Source organism: Colobus angolensis, unplaced genomic scaffold (assembly GCF_000951035.1).
Source record: "Colobus angolensis palliatus isolate OR3802 unplaced genomic scaffold, Cang.pa_1.0 Scaffold117, whole genome shotgun sequence".
Classification (NCBI taxonomy): domain Eukaryota; kingdom Metazoa; phylum Chordata; class Mammalia; order Primates; family Cercopithecidae; genus Colobus; species Colobus angolensis.
In genome coordinates this window covers 6,593,623-6,613,794 of record NW_012112808.1, presented here as the reverse complement: position 1 = coordinate 6,613,794, position 20,172 = coordinate 6,593,623, and the positions used below count along the sequence as shown (strand labels likewise).

Below are 20,172 nucleotides of genomic sequence, written 5' to 3'. Positions count from 1 at the left end.
ATTTATTGGCATGCAGTTTTTTTAATACAGGTCCCCAATCCCTTTAAATTCATAAAGCCCTAAAAACTGGAAGCAGCAAAATTGGACTTGAAGTGACATGAGGTTACTCTACAGTCTTGATCCCATAAATAAAATATTCTTACATTTTTACCACACATATCCTAACGTATGTAATCATGGGAAATCTCTCCAGCCCTCATGGGTGGAATTCAATAATATTTCATCAATGGATGAAACTAATTTTTAAAATTCTGCATTCTGAAACACAACTAGTCACAAGGGATTTAGTTAAAGGATTGTGGATCTATAATACACTTTTATTACCTGCTTCACCTCAGCAACATCTGTAGTTATTATGTCCTTTTCACATTACTTTGAAAGTTTTCCTTTTTTTCCTGATTAATCTTGTCAGAAGTTTTTTCTTTCTTTGGGCTTTTTAAAGAACGAACTTTTGGCTTTGTTTATCCTCTACCAGATGCTTGTTTTCCATTTCATTAATATGCTCTCTTGTCCTTTATTTTCTGTTTTCCTTGAGCTGATTGGACTGTTCTTGTTCTAACTTGGAGGTAAACTCTGAACTTTATTTCAGGTCTTTCTTCTCTTCTAAGTATTTAAGGTTGTTAAGTTCCCTCTAAGACCTGCTATTTTGTTCATCTATTTCTGCATAACAGGTTATCCCTAATTTAGTGGCTACCCTGTTTCATTTGCTCATGATTCTATGGGTGAGAAATTCAGACAGGGTACACAGGGGTATCTGTTGGGGCAAGAACCTCCAAGATGTTTTTTTTCCCTCATGTGTCTTGTGCCTCAGTGAGGGTGGCCCAAAGGGGCTAGGGTGCGCCGGGAAGGGTGACATAGGGCCTTCCTTCTTGCTGGAGGCTGGGCTCCTCAATTCCCCTCCATGCAGACGCACGCTTCTCTCTTATGGTATGGCCTCTCTGGGTGGTATGTCCAGTAGAGTAGACAGACTTTTTACATGGTAGTGCAAGGTTCGAAGAGCACAAAACTGAAAGCTTCCAGCAAGGGCTCAAACTAGGGTGAGGCCAGAGGGACCCAGGGTTCAAAAATGGAAGGAGCTGTTCACTCTCAGGTTCATGCAGGGGCCCTAGCTGGGAGTGAGTACCCAGGATGTCCCGCGTGCCTCCCCCCGGGTCAGCCCTGCTGCCAGGCCATCTTAACACTTGGGCCTGGGACCAGGACAGCCCCACTTCCATCTCATTCTATCAGGGGAGTCACAGGCTCAGCAAAGATGGAAAACATGGAGACTACAGCAGGGAGAACGACACAAAAAGGCACAGGGAACACAGGGAGGCGGGAAAGTCTCCAGTGCTCTACCGGCTCTACTGACTTTCACTGTATCTATTTTAGAACTGTGTCATTAGAAGCATGTAAGTTTAAAGCTGTCTTAGGTCTCTCAAGAACACTTTTATCATTATATAGTGACCCTCTTCATCTGTAGGGAGCTTTTCGTCCTGAACTATATGCTGTCTGCTGTTGATATAGCAATACTAGCCCTTTTTTTGGATGAGATTTTGGGTGGCATATCTTTTTTTCCTGATACTTTGACTTTAAACATTTCTGTGACTTTATACATTAGGTATGTCTCATAAATAGAATATCAGTTTTGTTTCGTGTTCAGCCAATCTGCCCATCTTAATCTTTTAATGGAAGAATTTTGTCCAGATGCATTTATTATGATTACTGATATAGTAAAACTTATTTTCTTATTCTGTGATTTTAATACATTCTCTGCTTTTTATTTCTGTTTTCCTGCTCCTGTCTTGTCCTCTTTTAGATTCAGGGTTCACTTTAAATTTCTCATTCCATTTTTCCCTCTATAGATCAGAAGTTATCATCTCTACATCTATTCTTTTAATGATGATCTTAACCATGTTAACATATATTCCTAACAGTCTTTACTATCTGTTCCAGTTATCAACTGATGTGTAATAAACTACCCCAAACCTTAGTGGCTTTAAGTAACAATTATTCTCCCTCATGGTTCTGTGGGCTGCCTGGGTTGAACTAAGCAGTTTTTGCATGGTATCTCAGGCTACCAAATGGCAGCAGTGGCTAAAACCATCTGAAGACTCAGAGTCTAAGACAGCTTACTTGCATGGTTGGCAGCTGGTGGCAGTTGCCAGCGGGGAGCTCAGCAGAGGCTGTCAAATGAAGCACCCACAGGGAGCCATGTGACTGGAGCTTTCATCAGTGCGGCATCGGGTTCTGAGAAGGAGCATTTCCAGAGACCCACTGGAAGTTGCAAGACTTCTTATGTCTTAGACTTGAAGTCAAATAGGGTCTCACTTCTGCTGCTTTCCATTGGTTGCATAGGGCGAGCCATGATTCTCTGTGAGAACAGACTACACAACTGCGAAAGTGACAGGATGTGCGGCTCATGGGAGCCGGGGGAGCCTGTTTGCATACCACTTACCATGCCCTCCATCTTGAATAAAACCTGAAGAATTCTTTCATTCTAATCATGTTCCTCCCAATTTATATGCTGTTTTTGTCCTAAATCTTAGTTTTAACATATGGTTTATACCTCACAAATCAGTCATTATCAATATTATTGTTTTATGTCAGTCATACTTTTTCTTAGATTTACCTACATATTTGCCATATTTTTGTTGACATTCCTTCTTGTGTTTTGAGCTTTCCAGCTGAGGTATTCTCTGTTCTTCCAAGAGCATATTCTGAGGAATTTCCTCCATTCAGAGTCTACTGGTAAATGACTTAGGTTTTTGTTTGCCAGAAAATGCATTTATTTTCTCCCAGGTCCCACTAGGAATTGTTTCACTGGGTGAAACGGTGTCACAATTCTAAATTGATGTTATTTTTCTCTCCACTACTGAAGATATTCTACTATCTTCTGACTACTATTGTGGCTCCTAAGAAATCTATTAGTCTAATCTTTAGTTCTTTGCAGGTAACTTGGCTTTTTTTTTTTTCCTCTGTTATTTTTCAGATCTTTTTAGCTGTAATGTTTTGCTGTTTCATTATGATGTGTTCAGTTGTGGATTTCTCTGTGTATTTATCCCCTTTGGGATTCACTGAGTTTTCCAGATGTAAGAAGTGGTGCTTTCCAACAATTCTGAAAAACTCTCAGCCATTCTCTCTTCAAATATTCACCCTCTGGCTTCCTATTACCTCCTAAAAGTCTAACTAGACTAGGACTCATGCTTCATTCATATTTTTTCTCTCTGTGTTGAACTCTAGGTAATTTACTGGTATTGATCCTCCAGCTCGTTACTTCTGTCTTCAACTGTGTCTATGAATGATGTTTAATTCATCTACAGAGCTTTTAATTTCAATTACATTTTAATTTCTAGATGGTCTTTTTCACTTTTGTTTAAACATGATTATTCATTTTTATAATTTTTTACTTTTTTTAAGACAGAGTCTCACTGTGTTGCCCAGGCTGGAGTGCAGTGGTATAATCTCGGCTTACTGAAACCTCGGCCTCCCAAGTTCGAGAGATTCTCCTGCCTCAGCCTCCTGAGTAGCTGGGACTACAGGTGTGCGCCACCACTCATGGCTAATTTTTTGTATTTTTGGTAGAGATGGGTTTTGCCATATAGGCCAGGTTGGTCTGAAACTCCTGACCTCGGGTGATCCACCCACCTCAGCATCTCAGATTTTTTAGTCTTTAATCTTTTTTTTTTCTTTTTTTTTGAGACAGAGTCTCGCTCTGTCACCCAGGCTGGAGTGCAGTGGTGGGATCTCGGCTCACTGCAACCTCTGCCTCCCGTGTTCAAGTGATTCTCCTGTCTCAGCCTCCCAAGTAATGGGACTACAGGCATGTGCCATCACACTCTGCTAATTTTTGTATTTTTAGTAGAGATGGGGTTTCATCTGTTGGCCAGGATGGTCTCAAGCTCTTGACCTCATGATCTTCCTGCCTCAGCCTCCCAAAGTGCTGGGATTACAGGTGTGAGCCACCATGTCCGGCCTTCTTCAATCATCTTTTTAAAATTACCTTTTTATTTCAGACACAATAAGCACAGTTATTTTATATTCATTGTTTAATTTCGTATCTGAAGTCTTCGGGAGTTGACTCTCTTATATAATTTCTCTTGTTGGTTCTAATGGTACATGTTTCCTTGTGTGTTTATGATTTTTGACTGTGAGCTCATATTCTTTGCAACTTTATCTGGGGTTATTATTTGGAGTCTGAGCTGAAGCTGCATCCCTTCACACTTGATTTGCATTTATGTCAATCAGTGTCCTGGACACACTACTAGCCTGTGACCATTTTTAATTAAATTCTTTCCTTCAAGTTTTTTTTTTGGACTACACAAATAATTAACATGGATCTCAAATCAGTGAGTGCTTATGAGTTCTCAGAAGAGACTTTATCCCCCTCTATTCCATGCTGAGGCTGAGTGAGCCCTTGCTGTCCATTTATATTTAGTGGGTTATATCTTCTTCATTCCTACAACGAACATCCCAGTTTTATACAAAGGGGTCACATGCTCTCCTCCTTAGGTGGAGGGAGTAGTTACCTTCCGTTCTTTGCAAAGCTATCAAAACAGAAATATGAAGTTGCTATTAATAGAATGTGGCAAAAATCCTCAAGGACAAAGCTAGCATTAGTTCCTGTTTACCTAATGAAGTTTCTGATTTCAATTTGATAATGTTCCCTACACAGTTCTTAGCTTTTGTGTGTATCACACATTTTAGTTGTTTCCATCCAATGGACATCTTTAAGGTATTTAGTCCACCATAACGCCAAAAAATAAAATCATTTCATTGGTATATCTATTTTTTAAGCATTTTATAACTACTGTCCTACTGCCCTCTAGTAAAATTGTGCCAATTTATAATTACATTCATCAGGGGGGTAATTAGAAACTACAAACTTTAATGTCTTAGGCTGGCCTTAGCTTAAATATTTCAACTGTATTTGATATGAAGCTTTATGAAATCCAAAATATTAGGATATTTAATATTTTCAATAAAAATAATAAGGAACAGGGTCGGGCACGGTAGCTCATGCCTGTAATCCAAAGACTTTGGGAGGCCTAGGCAAGCAGATCACTTGAGGCCAGGAGTTCAAGACCAGCCTGGCCAACATGATGAAACCTAGTCTCTACTAAAAAAAAAAAAAAAAAAAAGCTAGGCATGGTGGCATGCACCTGTAGTCTCTGCTACTCTGGAGGCTGAGGCAGGAGAATGTCTTGAACCCAGGAGGCAGAGATTGCTGTGAGCTGAGATTGCACCACTGCACCCCAGATCTGGGCAATAGAGCTAGACTCTGTCTCAAAAATAAATAAATAAATTAATTAATTAAACAATGAGGAACAGATTCAAGGATATTTATATTCTGTCACCCACAGAAGGTCTATAAACAAACAAAACAGAGAGAAAAAAGATCTTTTAAGAAACAAATCTATACATATTTTAAAGTTCAGAAGAACATTTTAACAGCAGTGGCTGTGAACAAATCCAGGTTTCCAACGCACTGCTTGACCCGGGGCCAGCCTCCCATTCTCATCTGTGAGATGGACATGATACTGGCCACCTCAGAGAAGTGTCAGAACAAATTAAATAACATAATGTTGGCAAAGCACAGAGCCTGACATAAACAAATGTCTCAAAATCTGGCGGCTAATATTATTAACTTGTTCTAAGTGACTCCACTAGTGAGTGAGGCAGCTGAGATTTGAACCAAGTTTGTTTGAATCCAAAGCCCATGAGAAACCTTTTTGATTTGCATATAGGAAATGGGGATTTGTTGTTCCCAGAGATTTCTTGCTACATGTTTTTTCACTGTGCAGTGAGCTACCCATTTTCTCACAATAAGCCCCATAAAGACAAAAAGGTAGGATCCTTTTCTGGCATGTCATAAGATTGACGAACCTTTTTTTTTTTTTTTTTTTTTTAAATTGAGACAGGGTCCCGCTCTGTCATCCAGGTTGGAGTGCAGTGGCGTGTCTTGGCTCACTGCAGCCTCTGCCTCCTGTGTTCAAGTGACTCTCATGCCTCAGCCTCCCGAGCAGCTGGGATTACAGGCATGCGTCACCACACCCAATTATTATATTTTTAATAGAGAAGAGGTTTCGCCATGTTGGCCAGGCTGGTCTTGAACTCCTGGCCTCACGTGATCCGCCTGCCTTGGCCTCTCAAAATGCTGGGATTACAGGTGTGAGCCACTGTGCCCAACCAAAATTGTGAACATTCTTGAACTTAGTTATGTACTTACAGAAGATAGATGATATTTAGCTTCCCAAACAGCTTGCAGGTAAATTTTCTAATAAGGCTTTTGATACAATAAATATCCTGTGATTCTGTTCTTCGGCAATGAACGACTTCTACCTTTCCTCTTGGAGACGTGAGGACTGACATTTTTTATCCTGTCCCCAAAAGAGAGAAAAAAGTCCACTATTAATCTGATATGACAAGCCAGTTTGGTTATAATATGCACAAAATTGGACATTAATTCAATTTCCATATGGTCAGAATGAACATGGTGTGAGAATACTGGTGTGACACGTTTTCCCCTGGGTGTAGTCTGTGACGCTGTCACTGCAAACCAGCTGACGTTCCTCCATAGGAGAATGAAGTTTCTGAGAACTGGCCTATTTAGAAGTTTCTGCAACTATATTCTTTGTTTCCAACAAAGCTGCTAAAAAATTCTAACAATAGAATTGGAAAAACATTTAAAGGAATTATTTACGGATTCAGGGTCCTCTTATATTTAATCGGCCACGATGGCATGTGGTCAAGAGTTTCTGGGGAAATATTGACAGCTGCTGCCTATGTTCTTCATAGAGTTCTCCAAACTGGAGCCCTGAAGGTCAGCAGTCTTGAGAGATATTTTGAGACCAAAAACGTTCCATAGTTAAGAGTAGGAAATGCTCGCAATAGGCTTCCTGAAGGGCTACCAGGCCCATTAACATCTTTGAGAGGTTCCATAATAAAGCAACTTGTTTTGTTTGTATAACCCAGCCTTTCCCATACTCTTTTGGAACAGAATCTCTAATGACAGCAACAGTGGAGAATCCAATGTTTCAGACGGACACTTTGGGAAATGCTGTTGACAAAAACAGTAGGTCACAAAATGATTTCAATTTCTCTCTCATTGTCTCAATTTCTGTAAGTCTCTCTTTCTTCTCTCTTTTCCTCCCTTCCTTCCTTCGGAGGGAAAACCATTTTATTATATACTAGCCAGTGAGCTCAGAACAGGGAAAACAATGAAGGAGAAATTAATAATGTCTAGACTCCTATCAAAGCTAGCCACAAATATTGTCATTCCTTGTTTTGGTTTCAAAATGAAAGCAAAATTGGAATGAGACATCTTGTTTGTGAAACATATAAACTAAAGCTACAAGTATACAAAAATTCTGAACAAAATAAGAAAGTATAATTAATTACATAACTGAATTTGGTAACAAGAAAAAGAAGAAAGAAAGCGAGCAAGGGAAATTCTCCAACCAGGTGGCAATGATGTGAGCAGTACCTCAGGAAGCGATCAGATCTGGCACAGGTTTTGGGGGTAGAATGGACCTCACTCCAAACAGAGAATTAAAAAATTAAACCATGCATCTACCTGGAACTTTGGAAGGGCCCCTCAGTAAGCAAGGGGGCTAGAAAAATTAAACTCACCACCCAAGAAAGTGACAAGCTTTCTCTACACAAAGCTTTACGTAGAAAACAAAACAAAAATACTGCTGAGAAGTCCAAATTCTAGACTAAAGTGGGTATGGCATCCTAGTCCACATAATCTGTGTATTGCGGAAGTCACCAAGAACTGTAGATGATAGACTCTGAAACAGACTATAAACTAAGTATGTTTATAATAAAGAAATATAGAAAGAGAAACAAAAGTCATGAGAAGAGAACAGGTCATTATTTTTAAAAGAACAGAACCTTAAAAAATGAAATATGTGGTTACTGAAATTTAAACTAAGAGGATGGATTAAAAACAGAGAAGAATAAAGAAAATAAACTGGAAGATACTTCTGAACAAATTATCTAGAAAGAAGCACACAGAAATAGAAAATACAGAATTCAGTCAAGATACATGTAAGACAGAATGAGATACATGTAAGACATCTGTCTTATGGGAATTCCAAAAAGAATAAATGAAACATTTGAAAATAATTGCTAATTATTTTTAGTATTGATGAAAGGCATGAACCTTCAGTTCAGAGCAGAAAATACAAATAAACTCCAAATATATAGTAGTAAAACTACAAAACCCTAAAGACAAACAGAAAACTTTAAAGGAACCTGACAAAAGACAGACTGTCTATGAAGAAATAATTAGACTGACAGAATATTTCTCATCAGCAACATTAGAAGCCAGTAGCACAGGGGTTAGCAAACTTCTGTAAAAGGCCAGAAAATAAATACAGTAAGCTTTATGAGCCACATGTTGTCTACACAACTATTCAACTCTGTCATTGTAGCACAGTAACAACCAGAGACAATATCAGCACAAATAAGCATGAATGTATTCCCACAAAATTTTTCTTACGGACACTGAAAGTTGGTTTATGTAATTTGTACATTTGTCCAAACTCATAGAATGTACAACACCAAGAGTGAACCCTAACATGAACTTTGAGTGATAATGATGTGTCAATGTAGGTTCATGATTGTAACAAATGTACCGCTCTGGTGGAGGATATTTTTGAGAGGTTGGAGGGTGTTAAAGGGGGGAAGAAGTACAATAATTGATAGCAGGAAGCTGTTGAGGGGGGATATCTCTGTGCCTTCCACTTAATTTTGTTGTGAACCTAAAACTTCTCTAAAAATTTGTCTATTAAAAAAATTCTTTTAACTTTTGCTTAATTTTTCTGTTTTTGAGGGCAGGTTAAGTATTATAATAGCTAACACTTACTGAGCATTTGTCTTTAATCCTAGTGAAACAGATGTTATTACCCTTGTTTTATAGCTGAGGACACTGAGGCTAAGAAATTTGAGTAATTAAGGCACACACAGAATTTAAACATATTTCTTATCACAAGACTGAGTTGTTTTCTAGTTACTCTATTTATTTTCATTTTGTCCTAATATCTGGCTTCTAAGTACCTTCTGTTATTTTTAATTCCAAGCCTTCGAGTTAATTATTTGGGCACAACTGTCCAGAAACCAGGAACGAGGGGGCGTGGACCCAGAGACTACAAGACCTAGACAATGCAGCGCCAGACAGCCTAAAAGGGCGGCAGCTCGCCCCTTTGCATGCTGGGAATGGTAGTTTCCTCGCTCTCCCTTCGTGCCCCGCCCTCGAGCATCCAGATTGGAGCTTCGTCCCTACTCCCTTGCAGGGCGCCACGGCTAGACAGAGCCTCTCTTCCTTGTCTGGTCATCCTAGTTCCGGAGGCTGACCTGGGGATAGGCCCTTGATGCCCTGAACCGCAGTCCTTGCGTCGCTGCTAGTCAGGCCGCCGTTACCCACCTCACGCGCAGCTCCAGGACGCCGCACTCCGCGCGCTGCTGTAAGGAGGACGCGCAGCCTGGTCCCCATGGAAACGATGCCACTTCCGTCACGGCGCATGCGAGAGGTCAAAGGTCAGCCCGGCGAGTTCCGCTTCCGCTTCCGGGATCTTGTTTGTTGTCGGAAAGCTTTGTGGTTTCGGTGAGCTCTCAGACCCCGGATTTGTAGCTTCCGTGCGGGGGGCAGGTGCCCCGAGGTCCGCTGCTGCAGACATGGCGGCCTCCACCGCGGCCGGGAAACAGCGGATTCCCAAAGTGGCCAAGGTAGGCGATCGCGAGGGGCCTTGTGGGAGGTGGCCCAGGAGAGTGGCATCCCTCAGCCCTGGGGGTGCCCCGGGCGGGAGACAGTGTTCCCGCCGGGGAGAAGGCTCACCCTGAGAGATGGAGAGGAAGGGTCAGCTGGTGGTGGGGCGCGGGCTCTTGTCCTCGCGGAGCACGATCGGGTGGTTTTGCTGGGAGGAGGAGTGGAGTGGTTCAGCGAAGATTTACTGACCCAGGCACTGCACTGGGCGCTGGGAAGCTACGCTTGGACGCTGGCCAGAAGCAGTACTCAAAACACGAGTGGGTGTATGAAGACGACCTTGCCAGACGTTACTGAGAGGCAAAGTAGAATATGCCATGGGCGTGAATAAGGGGGTCGTATAAAGGGTTCCTGAAAGTAAATTTTGCTGAAGAAATGACCTTTAAGCTGAGACTTGAAGACTGAATAGGAATTAGCCCAGCTGACAGCGAAGAGCGAGAGTAGACGGCAGGAGTAGTATAGTATCCTAAGTTAATTAAACAGTAGATTTACTATCCGGTATTTCCCTCGATAGCTGATGCTTACGAAGTGCTTAATATGTGGCAGACTTTGTCTGAAGCCTTTACAGATATCCTCCCTCCAGTCTTTCTTGAGCCCAGATGACTCTCTTGAACTGGACCTTTACATAACTATTTGTCTGACTCGCAAAAGTAACGCATATAGAGCAAGTAACACTGTGTCTGGCACTTAGTGCTTATTAAATATGAGCTGTCACCATTATCATTACTCCACACGTGGCATTAAATAACAGTTTTTATAATTCAGCTACATACATTTTTATTGGGCATCACCGGTCCAATGGAAATACAGTGCACGCCACATATGAAATTTTAAATTTTCTCATATCTACATTAAGAAGTAAAAGCAAAGCAAAAAAAGTGACATTAATTTTGATAATATATATTTTATTTGAACTAATGTATCCAAAATATTGTCATTTCAACATGTAATCGGTATAAAAACTGTGAGAGAGTTTGTTCTTTTTTTCATACTCCATCTTCAAAACCAGTGTGTATTTTACATTTACAGTCTACCTCAATTTGTGCTCACGATGTGTGACTCATAGCTACTGTGTTGGACAGCACAGCTCTAAGCTACGTTAGACTGTAAGCTTCTAAGACCTCAAGAAACTTACAGTCTCATGATGGGAACTTACTGAATATTGCCTTTGACTTGAGGTTCGGTGAAAAACCATACCCGCTTTTCCACCAGGGGCATTAAATAAGTTGAAGAATTCTGCAAATGCAGGTTGTAATACTATTAATAAGATGTGCTACACATCTTGATAAACCCTCTGGTCAGAATTTTACCTAGACGGCCTCGAAGTTTATTATTTTACTCATCTAAAGGGGGAAACTTGGTATTATTTTTGCTACCTTTTTCTCTTGAGACTTTTACCTGTGGCTTTGTAGTAGATACCATGAATAAGAGAGAAAACATAGTATTTTTTTTTTCTTTTCAGTCTCATGGAGGAATGGGAACATGTCATACAAAGAGAGCATCTTGTGATAATACTAATGAAGTTCATATCCTAAAAAATGTATGTTTGTTTCTTAAACCTTGTGTGAAGAGCATCTACTAAAAATAGAAATGTCTTGTTCTTAAAAGGTGAAAAACAAAGCGCCGGCTGAGGTACAGATAACTGCTGAACAACTCTTAAGAGAGGCTAAAGAAAGAGAACTTGAGCTTCTTCCACCTCCCCCTCAACAGAAGATCACAGATGAAGAAGAATTAAATGATTATAAACTAAGGAAAAGGAAGGTCAGTCAGTGTGGTATCTTTCAGTCTACTAATTGTTAAGAGGGTAAGAGTGTATCGGTCAGAGTTTGAAAAGCTGGTTGGATTCTGTAGGGCAAGATGAGGTTAGTGTTCCTAGACACATGAATAATGTCCTTCTGGTTACCAGATAACAGCATTTTTCTGAACTACGTAAAATATGCCTTCAGTTGTCTGGTTAGAGTATAAAACAATTGAATCTGCATAATTTTTGGTGCTGAATCAAAAATGGGTGGCAGTTTAGCAGGTGAAACAATAGACAACTGGAAGGAGGGTATGCTTAGTAAGTCTGGACTGTGTACTTCTGTCTATACCACCTTCTGTGTTAAGAAATGAGATCTGGCCGGGCACTGTGGCTCATGCCTGTAATCCCAGCACTTTGGGAGGCCAAGGTGGGCTGGTCACCTGAGGTCAGGAGTTTGAGACCAGCCTAATCAAAATGGTGAAACCCCATCTTTACTAAAAATACAAAAATTAGCCGGGCGTGGTGGCAGGTGCCTGTAATCCTAGCTATTCAGGAGGCTGACATGAGAATCGTAGGAACTCAGGACGCAGAGTCTGCAGGGAGCCGAGATCATGCCACTGCACTCCAACCTGGGTGACAGAGCGAGACTCTGTCTCAAAAAAAAAAAGGAAAAGAAAGGAAAAGGAATTGAGATCTGCAATAGGACTATGAGAAGACTTTGGGATCTGATTTGACCTCTTCACTCTAGAATGTGGGACTGTTTTAAAGCATGAATTCTGTTATATATGAAATTCTGAACATTACCAGAGGACTTACAGGTAATAGTCAAAAACATTTTTTATTAGGGACAAGCATAGACTATTTTAAAGTATCAGTTAGTTGATTGTAACCTTCTGTAGTGGATTTCTTATTCCTCAAGGATTCCAGGATGTAATTTCTCTTAAATATGAACAAAATGAATAACCAGTTTAGTATAAGACTTAAAATAGACCAAGGGTGCTGTCATTTTTAGTCATTTGCCCTTTGACTTGACCCTTTTTGCCTTCCTCCAGACTTTTGAAGATAACATAAGGAAAAACAGGACTGTAATTAGTAACTGGATAAAATACGCACAATGGGAAGAAAGCCTAAAGGAGATTCAGAGGTAAAATTGCTGAGAGTATAGTTTTGTATATAATGATTCATAGGTTAACAGATACCAAAAAGAAAAGAAGAAAAAGTTAAAGCACAGATAAAAGATTGTGCCTTGGGTAGAAATTTTCAACTATGGTTCCATGAAACCCTAGGGTTCCCTTGAGGGCCTCAGGAGCACTGGGGTAGAATAGTCCTGGAGGGAGGGGCGGGAGAGACTTTACAGATAGATCTTGTCAGCTGTAGCTAAAGTAGCACAATTTCATCTGCTTTCTATATATTGAGTTTTTTTTTTTTTTTAATGTTTAGCTGAAAACCAATGGCCAAAAAAATAAAAATTGCAATCTGGCCCTTCTTGTTGTGTAGCTTTCTGCATTCTACCCTCATACCTCCTTCCCCCCTGCGCCTGTGTACGTGCCACTCCCTGAATATATCATGTCTCCTTATTGTGAGGCTTGGCTGTTCTCCTTGCCTGGAAAGAGCACCCCCTCCCCACCAACCTTAATTTCCTGGTAAATGGAACTTTCGTCAAGTTCTCATTTCTAGAGTTACCTACTACTTAGCCTTTGCCACCAGACATTTTCATTTCTTCCTCTCTGGTTCCTGTGCAGATCTTGACTATAACATAAATCACATTGCATTATAATTGCATGCATGTCTTTCTATAAGACTTTGTGAGGTACTTGAGAGCATTATATCTTTTCATCATCTTATGCCCAGAACCTGGCTCATGATAGACACGTAATAAAACATCAGGGCATTCCAGATAGTGTGAAATAACCGCTGCATGTGTTGTGTGCACTACTTTTGATGCCCTGCAAATCTTGCTTCTTAAGGGCTCGATCCATATACGAGCGTGCTTTAGATGTAGACTATCGAAATATTACACTCTGGCTGAAATATGCAGAAATGGAGATGAAGAATCGCCAAGTCAACCATGCTCGAAATATCTGGGACCGGGCCATAACAACGCTGCCTCGAGTCAATCAGTTCTGGTAAGTTTCTGATAAAGCAGCCTTTTATAGACTAGAGAAGTTCCACATTTTCTGTATTTATTTTATTTACATGATGATAGTTTAATTTTACATCCTACTTTTTCTTTAAACATAAAAGCTTTTTAATGTCCCATAGTCGGTTAAGTCATAATTGTGATGTTCTACAGCTATGTAATCAAAACTAAAATTTTGATTGCAATCTTTTGTTCATAAGCTTCTTGTTGAACGAGGCAACTTTTAATAAAAAATCTTTTTTTCCAATGGTTCACCCTTTTTCAGATTTATATTTCAATAACAAAACATGTTCGATTTAACCTTTAAGAAAGATAAAATCTTAAATCTTACTCCCATTCAACAATGGGAGAACTAAACCACAGCAGATCTTTTCGGGTGATTTTGTTAAAGGTACAAGTACACATACATGGAGGAAATGTTGGGAAACATTGCCGGTGCCCGGCAGGTGTTTGAGCGCTGGATGGAGTGGCAGCCTGAGGAGCAAGCCTGGCACTCCTACATCAACTTTGAACTGAGATACAAAGAGGTGGATCGGGCCCGCACCATTTATGAGCGATATATCCTTTGGACGAGAACTGTGTGGTGCCGTGATTGTCCTGGATGCTGCTGCTCCTGTAGAGGTGTCTCATGGTCAGGACACACAGTCATTGACATCAGACTAGAAGTCAAGAATGCCAGTTTATCAGCTTCCTTATGTTTTGTAGGGAAAGAGATTGGTCAGAATGAAAATTTGTGATCTGGGTAAGTAGTCTTTTCTAGTGAGAGTTTGGGTTTATTTTATTGTAGTGCTGAAAACTAATGTTTCCTCATGGAAAACGATATTCCTGGGGGATTGTTTCCAGGACATCAAGGAGATGCCAAAATCGGTGATGCTTAAGTCCCTGATATAAAATGATGTAGTATTTGCATGGAACCTATGCATAGCCTCCCATATAATTCAAATAATCTCTAGATTACTTATACCTAATGTAATGTGAATGTTATGTAAATAATTGTTATTCTGTGTATTTTAAGGTATAATAACCAAAAAAACTACATGTTCAGTGTAGAAGCACTTTTTTCTCACGAATACTTTATCTCAGATTGGTTGAATCCACAGATACGGAACCCATGGCTGGAGGACTAACTGTACTAAGGCTCTGGCTGCAATTGCCAGTCCTGTTTTTCTAAAGTTTGTGTTGGTCATTACTACCGTTACTGGAGTTCATCAAAGGTTTACTGTTTATTGGCTGTGCGGCTCCAGTGAGTCATTTAACTCCTTTGAGTCTTTGTGTCCTCTTCTTAAAAACAAAAATAAAAACACCTTTGTTGGGCTGTTGTGAAGATTAAATGATACACATGAAAGCACTTTTAGAAACTGAAGTACAGTCATTCCTCATTATTCACAGATTCCATATTTGCAAAATCACGTATTTGCTAAAATTTATTTGTAACCCCCAAAATCAGTAATCGTGGCACTTTCACAGTCTTTTGTGGACATGCGCACAGCATGAAGTCCAGCAAGGCGAGGCTCTGCCTTCTGGTCTTAACCTCGTATAACCATGCCCAGAGCTTGGAGACAGGAAGGGCCTGTGCCATGTAGTGCAAGGAGCTCCGGCCCTGGGACCAGCTGGGGAGTTTGAATCTGTCGGTGGGGCAGCCTCAGTCCAATCACTTAACATTTCTGAATCACTTTTCTTACAAAATAATGAAGATAGAATCTGCTAGGATGAGTTCTTTTTAGGATTTAAGATGGTCATGAATGTGAGATTGTATATATACATGTTTCCCCTAGGCGCAGTGGTTCAGTACTCAATAATTAAGTGTTTGCAGTGACTAAATAGAACATAACTACCACAAATAATGAGAATCAACTTTACAATGCAGTATTAAGATCTTTTTATTTTTTTACTCTTCTCTCTTTAGGTGACAGTGTTAAGATCTTTATTATGTCTAGTAATTTTAATATTATTAGTTTGACAAAAGCTTTTACAGTACTTGCTGTGTGCCAGGCATTATTCTAAGTACTTTGCAAATATTGTGGTTTAATCCTCATAACAACCTTGCAGTGTAGGAACTTCTCCATCTTACAGATGAGGGAGCTGAGGCACGAGAGATTAAGTAGCTTGACTAGGTTCTCACAGGTGCTGATGGGAATAGAATGTGAACCTAGTAGAGCAGCTTCAGAACTGATGCTCTTAACTTCTTTGCCATATTTGAATGTATTAGTACTTTGGAAATTAATGATTTATTCAAGGAAGATAGATTAAAATGGCAATTCAAAACTTTCTGCTCTGACTCTAGTTAACAGTTTGCTTTTTATAACATTTTTTTCTTAATTATTAGTTCAAGTATTAATATTTTAACATAATCGGTGCCATTTATTGAACAGACCATTATTGACTACTTACAGTGCTATGTTCTTTTGGCCAGAAACGGTGCTAAGGGCTTTACATACATTTTCTCATTTAAAGCTGGCAGTAATCCAGCGAGGCTGGCATTATATTTCCCTGTTTACAAATTAAATAGCTGAGACTTTGACAAGTTTGGTGACTTATCCAAGATCACATGGTTGGTAACCTGGGTTGAGATTTTTCTTTGCTTCCAAACTCAAGTTTATACCCACCACTAAAATCTTAACTAAGCACTGGAGGAAAATAGAGATGAGTAAGCGTGGCCCTGCTCTCATGGAAGCCACTGTTTAGTTCTACGCTTTTGTGTGTGTTTTATTCCCCTAGAGTTGTAGTTTGAATTGTTGGGGTTTCCAGGCTTTGGTATGGTTTTGGTGTTTACTTACTATTTTTTTAAGCCATGCTCTTTTGCCTAGTATTTCCTTAATTCCCTTGCACTTGTCCTCGTGCACCCTGATGTTAAGAACTGGATCAAGTATGCCCGCTTTGAAGAAAAACATGCTTATTTTGCCCACGCACGGAAAGTGTATGAGAGAGCTGTGGAATTCTTTGGGGATGAACATATGGATGAGCACCTGTATGTCGCCTTTGCCAAGTTTGAAGAGAATCAGAAAGAGGTAAGTATACTTAACTTCATTATACTGTGAAACAGCTTAGCAAAGATTACATTTTGTGCATGGTGAGTTCATTTCCATTTTTTCTTACTGACATATCCCTGGAGAAGATGTTTTCAAAATGCAAAAAACACAACTTCTCACAGAGAACAGTGTATATATGTGACTAAGCTACAGATGGGAGCTGATTATAGATTGTATTACACTTGTCTTAATTCTATTGTGCTTTGTTTGAAAATTAAGTCTTTTAGTCTGAATGCCTATAAACTGAGAGCTAGTCTTTTAGCATCCTAAGTAAAGGACTTAACAGATAATAAATGTGGGAAACAAAAAGCATAAAGCCCCAGAACAGAAAACAAAATTTAGAATGGAAGTAGAGATTGCCCTACAAATAAGATAGTTCTTTTTTTCCCTTGTTCCTATGAAAATAGCTCAAATATTGAGAGGCTGAGGCAGGAGGATCGCTTGAGGCCAGGAGTTTGAGACCAGCCTGGGCAACATAGTGAGACCCTGTCTCTAAAAAAACAAAAAATTGAGTGGGCATAGTGGCGCACACCTACAATCCCAGCTACTTGGGAAGCTGAGACAGGAGTGTCACCTGAGCCTAGGGGTTTGAGACTACAGTGAGCTATGGTCGTGCCATTGCACTGTAGCCTGGGTGACAGAGCAAGACTCCATTTCTTAAAAAAAAAAAAAAAGGCAGTTCAAATAGTACAGAATTGAGATCCATCCAAATACAGGTTTGAGCATTCCCAGTCTGAAAATCTGAAACTCAAAATGTGAAACTTGTTGAGTGCTGACATGACACTCGAAGGAAATGTTCATTGGAATATTTCAGACTTTGGGTTTTTGGATTAGGGATGCTGAACCAGTAAGTATAATGCAAATATTCCAAAACTGGGAAAACATCCCAAATCCAAAACACGTCTGGTACCAAATATTTCAGACAAGAGATACTCAACCTATACAAGGTCTTGCATAGACCATGCTAGGGAGTTCAGCTTCTGTTCGGGCCAGCAGGAAGCATTAAAAGGTTTTAAGCGGACAGCGATTGGATATGATTTATATTTTAAAGAGAGCCTCTGGCTAATTCATGGAGAATATATGGGGGTGGATGGCAAAAGTGGAACCAGGGGAGACTAGTGAGGAGACTTTTGAAGTGGTCCAGGTAAACAGTGGAGCTTGATGTCTGGGGGCTGGGGATGAGCGAAGGGCTGTGTGGAAGAGATTGAAATGGCAGGGCATGTTGCAAGAGTGAATATGGAGAATGAGGGAAGTAGAGGAATTGAGGATCACCTGAAGGCTTTGGCATGAGCAAGTATGTGACTATAGGTTAGGCCTTGCCTACTAAGATTGGGAAGATGGGGAGAGTCCCAGGTTGAGTGGGGAGGAAACACGCTCAGTTTTGGACCTGTTTGAGATGTGCAGTAGACATCCAATGGGCAGTGTTAGGTAGACAGTATTAAATGTGGAGCTCCAAGCAGGGTACTGGTCCATCCTGATAGAGATACCTTCAACAAAAGGGAGAAAAGCATCTTGCTCAGGACACGATGAGGCCTCGAAATCTGACTTATAAGTAATATTTTGGTACATTTACTCTCCTACTTGTGACTGGCATGAGAATATTGTGTTATAGAAGGTAATCATCCTGTCTGCATTTAGTTTGAAAGGGTACGAGTGATTTACAAGTATGCCCTGGACAGAATTTCAAAACAAGATGCCCAAGAACTCTTTAAAAATTATACCATCTTTGAGAAGAAGTTTGGTGATAGGCGGGGTATTGAAGATATCATCGTGAGCAAACGGAGATTCCAGTACGAAGAAGAAGTAAAGGTGAGCACTGGTGTGGATGGTCAGCTCTCCAGATAACCCAAGATGTGCTCATCAAGACTAGCAACACTAAAATGAATCATAGCAAGTTAGCACTACCAGTGATTACTCTCTTGGTGATGTGCCTGTGATCAATTGGCAGCTATTTCAGACAAATAGGAATAAACAAGGCTGATAGAAAAGGCAAGCAAACAACACTTGGATTTGCTCTGCCACTTACATGTTGTAAGTTATTTTGTTGATTGCTGACTGTGTGTAGAACTGGAGCAAAAGAAACGTGGACTCCATTCGAGCTCATCGTTGGAAGAAGGTGGAAGAGTCAGAGATTGGTCCAAAAACCTGTTTTGCACATCACCTTTGAGCTTAACTGCCTGAACAAAAGATGTATGCTAGACAGGGTTCCATTGGCATCTCTTTTTCTGTAATGTACTATTTTGATTTCAATTCAAAGAGAATAGCATTTTCCTTCAGTATTCTGCTAGTATTTAAAAATACTCTTGCTTAAAAATTAGCCGGGCGTGGTGGTGGGTACCTGTAGTCCCAGCTACATGGGAGGCTGAGGCAGGAGAATGGCATGAACCCGGGAGGCGGAGCTTGCAGTGAGCCGAGATTGCGCCACTGCATTCCAGCCTGGGCGACAGAGCCAGACTCCATCTCAAAAATAAAAATAAAAAAAAAAATAAAAAATATTCTTGCTTAGTCAAGTTAATTAAGACACTTCCAAGCAAAGGACTAAGTCTGTTATTAAATGTGGTGGTAGATTAGCAAGATATGTGAAAAATGAATTACTGTTCATTGGAAAGGCAAGTTTAACAATTGTGAGCATGATATAATTCTATTGTTGTTACAGACGTAATGATACATAGTCACATATTTAAGCAAATGCATTGGTAAGAATAGGCATCTAATTATTGACTATCATGAGAGTGATGACTATAGATGAAGGGGTCCTTGCTGTAGGACACCTGGTCAGTAATCTATCCTCTGTATTCCTGTTTCTTTTCTATTTATGCTCTCAGGGATGGTGTTTAAAGAACATGTAAAATTTAGAAGAAAAGGTGCTAAAATATAGAAAGCCGGCCTGATGCCTTTTTTCAGCTTGCTTAACCTGGCAAGTGCAGCTCTTGGTTTTGTTTTTTATTTATTAAACTGGTTGTCTTTCTAGGCGAATCCACACAATTATGATGCATGGTTTGATTACTTGCGCTTGGTAGAAAGTGATGCAGAAGCTGAAGCCGTGAGAGAAGTCTATGAAAGGGCCATTGCCAATGTGCCACCCATTCAGGAGAAGAGGCACTGGAAGCGCTACATTTATCTTTGGATCAACTATGCACTCTATGAAGAATTGGAGGCAAAGGTGAAAAAACAGAATTATGTGTCAGCTGTTAATGGTTTCCTCTCCTCTGTATTCACAGCTCACCTATTGTGGATATTTATAATTCTTGAAACAAGGAAATTTAGTTTTAAATTTTTATAGGCTTCTGTTCAAGCCATGCAGTTATATGTTCACTCTGCAACATTTTAAACTCTCTGTGCTTGTTATGGCCACACGTGAGGGGCTTTTCTTATTTTGGTTTGATTTTTACTTGAGGCACAACAAGATATCACTTGGAAGCCAGGCGTGGTGGCTCAAGCCTGTAATCCCAGCACTTTGGGAGGCCGAGACGGACGGATCACGAGGTCAGGAGATCGAGACCATCCTGGCTAACAC

The 20,172-nt window shown here is 40.2% G+C and overlaps 2 protein-coding genes across 2 annotated transcripts in view; one reads left to right on the top strand and one right to left on the bottom strand.

Annotated features, from left to right (window-relative positions):
- CFAP61 (cilia and flagella associated protein 61) overlaps positions 1-9,482 on the bottom strand; it is a 294,188-nt gene extending 284,706 nt beyond the window's left edge. Inside the window, exons 1-2 of the mRNA XM_011963119.1 lie at positions 9,407-9,482; positions 6,206-6,384 (exon numbers count right to left, since the gene is read on the bottom strand). Of these exons, the coding sequence (XP_011818509.1) occupies positions 6,206-6,348 (143 nt within the window). The 5' untranslated portion in view covers positions 6,349-6,384; positions 9,407-9,482. The remainder of the gene's footprint in view (positions 1-6,205; positions 6,385-9,406) is intronic.
- Positions 6,985-20,172, top strand: part of CRNKL1 (crooked neck pre-mRNA splicing factor 1) — a 19,864-nt gene continuing 6,676 nt past the window's right edge. The window contains 10 exon segments of the mRNA XM_011963131.1: positions 6,985-7,051; positions 9,276-9,601; positions 9,604-9,708; positions 11,354-11,506; positions 12,539-12,630; positions 13,454-13,612; positions 14,018-14,184; positions 16,456-16,634; positions 18,294-18,464; positions 19,627-19,818. Of these exon segments, the coding sequence (XP_011818521.1) occupies positions 6,985-7,051; positions 9,276-9,601; positions 9,604-9,708; positions 11,354-11,506; positions 12,539-12,630; positions 13,454-13,612; positions 14,018-14,184; positions 16,456-16,634; positions 18,294-18,464; positions 19,627-19,818 (1,611 nt within the window).